At 66.4% G+C, this 2,728-nt stretch overlaps 1 protein-coding gene across 1 annotated transcript; it reads left to right on the top strand.

The window, feature by feature from the left end:
* Window positions 1–22: 22 nt before the first annotated feature.
* On the top strand, window positions 23–2,724 carry CTU1 (cytosolic thiouridylase subunit 1; the record flags this gene model as incomplete). Its single annotated transcript, XM_081810326.1, has 2 exons — window positions 23–597; window positions 2,225–2,724. Coding segments are annotated over exons 1-2 (1,008 nt in total), but the record flags the coding sequence as incomplete, so codon positions are not given.
* Window positions 2,725–2,728: the final 4 nt, after the last annotated feature.

Raw genomic sequence — 2,728 nt, 5'->3', positions numbered from 1 at the left:
CCCCGCAAACCGGAATCCGTCTGTAACCTGCCTCCCCTCTCTCCCCGCCCAGGAGAAGCCAGCTCCTCCCGGCCCGCCCGGAGCCCGCGATGCCCGCCCCGCAGTGCGCCTCCTGCCACGCGGCGCGCGCTGCCCTCCGCCGCCCGCGCTCCGGCCAAGCGCTGTGCGGGGCCTGCTTCTGCAGCGCCTTCGAGGCCGAGGTGCTGCACACGGTGCTGGCGGGCCGCCTGCTGCCGCCCGGCGCGGTGGTGGCCGTGGGCGCCTCGGGCGGCAAGGACTCCACGGTGCTGGCGCACGTGCTGCGCGAACTGGCGCCGCGCCTGGGCGTCGCGCTGCGCCTGGTGGCCGTGGACGAGGGCATCGGCGGCTACCGCGACGCGGCGCTCGCGGCCGTGCGGCGCCAGGCGGCGCGCTGGGACCTCCCGCTCACCGTCGTGGCCTACGCAGACCTCTTCGGGGGCTGGACGATGGACGCCGTGGCCCGCAGCACGGCCGGCTCGGGCCGCAGCCGCGCCTGCTGCACCTTCTGCGGGGTGCTGCGGCGCCGCGCGCTGGAGGAGGGGGCGCGCCTCGTGGGAGCCACGCACATCGTGACCGGTGAGCGCAGGCGCTGCCGCCGAGGGCCGAGGGGCCGGCACCTAAAGGGCCTGGGCCCGGGTCCGAGAAGTGGGGAAGGAGCGGCTGGGTGGGCCCGGGGGGGGGGCTGCCCACGAGGAGAAGGGGCTGCGCGTGCCGGCGGCAGGTGCACGGCCCAGAACGCGTGCGTGCCTGGGACGGGCGCTGCGCGCTTCTGAGTCCCGGCCATCACACCGGCAGCTCGAGGGGTGGAGGGGTGCTCTCCGGGGGCTGTGGTTCCCTGCATTTTAAAGAACGACGTTCTTTGTGTCTCCCCTCACGAAAGGAGGCGAGTGAAGTGGTACCGCCCGTCAGAAGCCAACTGTAGTCTGAAGCGCAGCTGTCTTCGAACTGCTTTTCTCTGTCGGCCGACCCTTATTCTCTCCCGGTCGTTACTTGCACACATAATTCTTGAGCATTTACTGTGTACCAGATACAAGCTACGCAGCCCAGAGCAATACCTAACCTCAGTCACCTCTTCTGTAAAATGGGCTTATTGATAAGACCGAGGTCCCAGGGTTGCTGGGAATTAGATGAGTTATGTGTGAGGCACTTAGACCGGACCCTGGCAACAGTACACATTACAGAAATGTTTGCCATCGTGAGGACACACAAGACAGTCTCTGTTCCTGCTCTTCTCTCACATGCATGGTTATAACCTGAGAAGGTTATACTAACGAAAACCACACTTTGCCAGTTTATAGCAGGAGCACCCAGTGAAGGGAGAAGAGTAGGGTTAGGAAGCATTTCCAGAGTGAGCCAAGACCTGAAGGCCACCCAAGGAACCAGTGAAGGTCAGACAGAGGGTCGGGTTCTGAGCAGAGGAAACAGCTTATACAAAGGCCCTGAGGAGGGTTGGTACGGCCAGTTGGAGAGGCCCTAAGAAGACCAGTGTTTTACTGTCTGGACTCTACAGACTCGAGTATAAGATGACGAGATGCAGGATAAGTAGAGATTCGGCTTATGTTTTTAGGGTGATTGTTGCGTAAATATTCCCTAACCTCCTCCCTGGTCTTTCTAAACGCGGTGACCTGCATTCCCAGAGGCACTGAGGCAAGAGCTCGCTTGAGAATCTCCATTAACCGTTAAATGCCCTTTTGACTTCTGTGCAGTAGGAAGCGCACTTCTGAGACTGAAATGGTACTTGTGGTGTAAAGCACTGTTACTACCTTCGGAAAAGGCAACTAGCCCAGGGCCTGGTTGGCCGTAAGTGGGTGGCAAATGAGGGCACCCCGAGTTGCTTCCCGGGAACCTGTGTGTGTTCCCCTCTTGTTTCTCACTGTGACCACCTCCAGCCTCCACCTGGCTGTCCCGTGGTGCCCAGGGGTCTCCATGGCCCTGTGTGGCCCTCCCTGCTGTTCCCCACACGCCCTCTGCATCTCTCTGGGTCCTGGCTGCCCCACAGGGTCTGGGGTGTGAGGTCTCCAAGGCCTGGTCACCTACTCTGCCACTTTCCATGCCCTCCCCGTCTCTCTCTGGGTCCTGGGGGTGGGGTCGCCACGGCCGGGTCGCACACGGCGTGCCACTCTGCGGGCCCCTCCCCGTCTGGCTGGGACCTGGCTGCCCCCCGGCGGCCCCCCCCCTCACCCGCTCTCCCTCTCTCCCCCAGGCCACAACGCCGACGACATGGCGGAGACCGTGCTCATGAACTTCCTGCGGGGCGACGCGGGCCGGCTGGCGCGGGGCGGGGGCCTGGGCTCGCGGGGCGAGGGGGGCGCGCTGCCGCGCTGCCGCCCCCTGCAGCTGGCCTCGCAGAAGGAGGTGGTGCTGTACGCGCACTTCCGCCGCCTCGACTACTTCTCGGAGGAGTGCGTCTACGCGCCCGAGGCCTTCCGCGGCCACGCGCGCCACCTGCTCAAGCTCCTGGAGGCGGCGCGGCCGTCGGCGGCGCTGGACCTGGTGCACTCGGCCGAGCGCCTGGCCCTGGCCCCGGCCGCGCGGCCGCCGCCCCCGAGCGCCTGCTCCCGCTGCGGGGCGCTGGCCAGCCGCGCGCTCTGCCAGGCCTGCGCCCTCCTGGACGGCCTGCAGCGCGGCCGGCCCCGCCTGGCCATCGGCAAGGGCGGCGGGGCGCGCGACGAGGAGGGGCCGCCACCCCCGCCGCCCAGCGACCCCG

The sequence above is a fragment of the Leptonychotes weddellii genome, unplaced genomic scaffold (assembly GCF_054177405.1).
Source record: "Leptonychotes weddellii isolate Sample4059 unplaced genomic scaffold, ASM5417740v2 HiC_scaffold_22557, whole genome shotgun sequence".
NCBI classification, from domain to species: Eukaryota; Metazoa; Chordata; class Mammalia; order Carnivora; family Phocidae; genus Leptonychotes; species Leptonychotes weddellii.
Note: the sequence above shows the minus strand (reverse complement) of the source record. Positions and strands in the feature narration are given on the sequence as shown.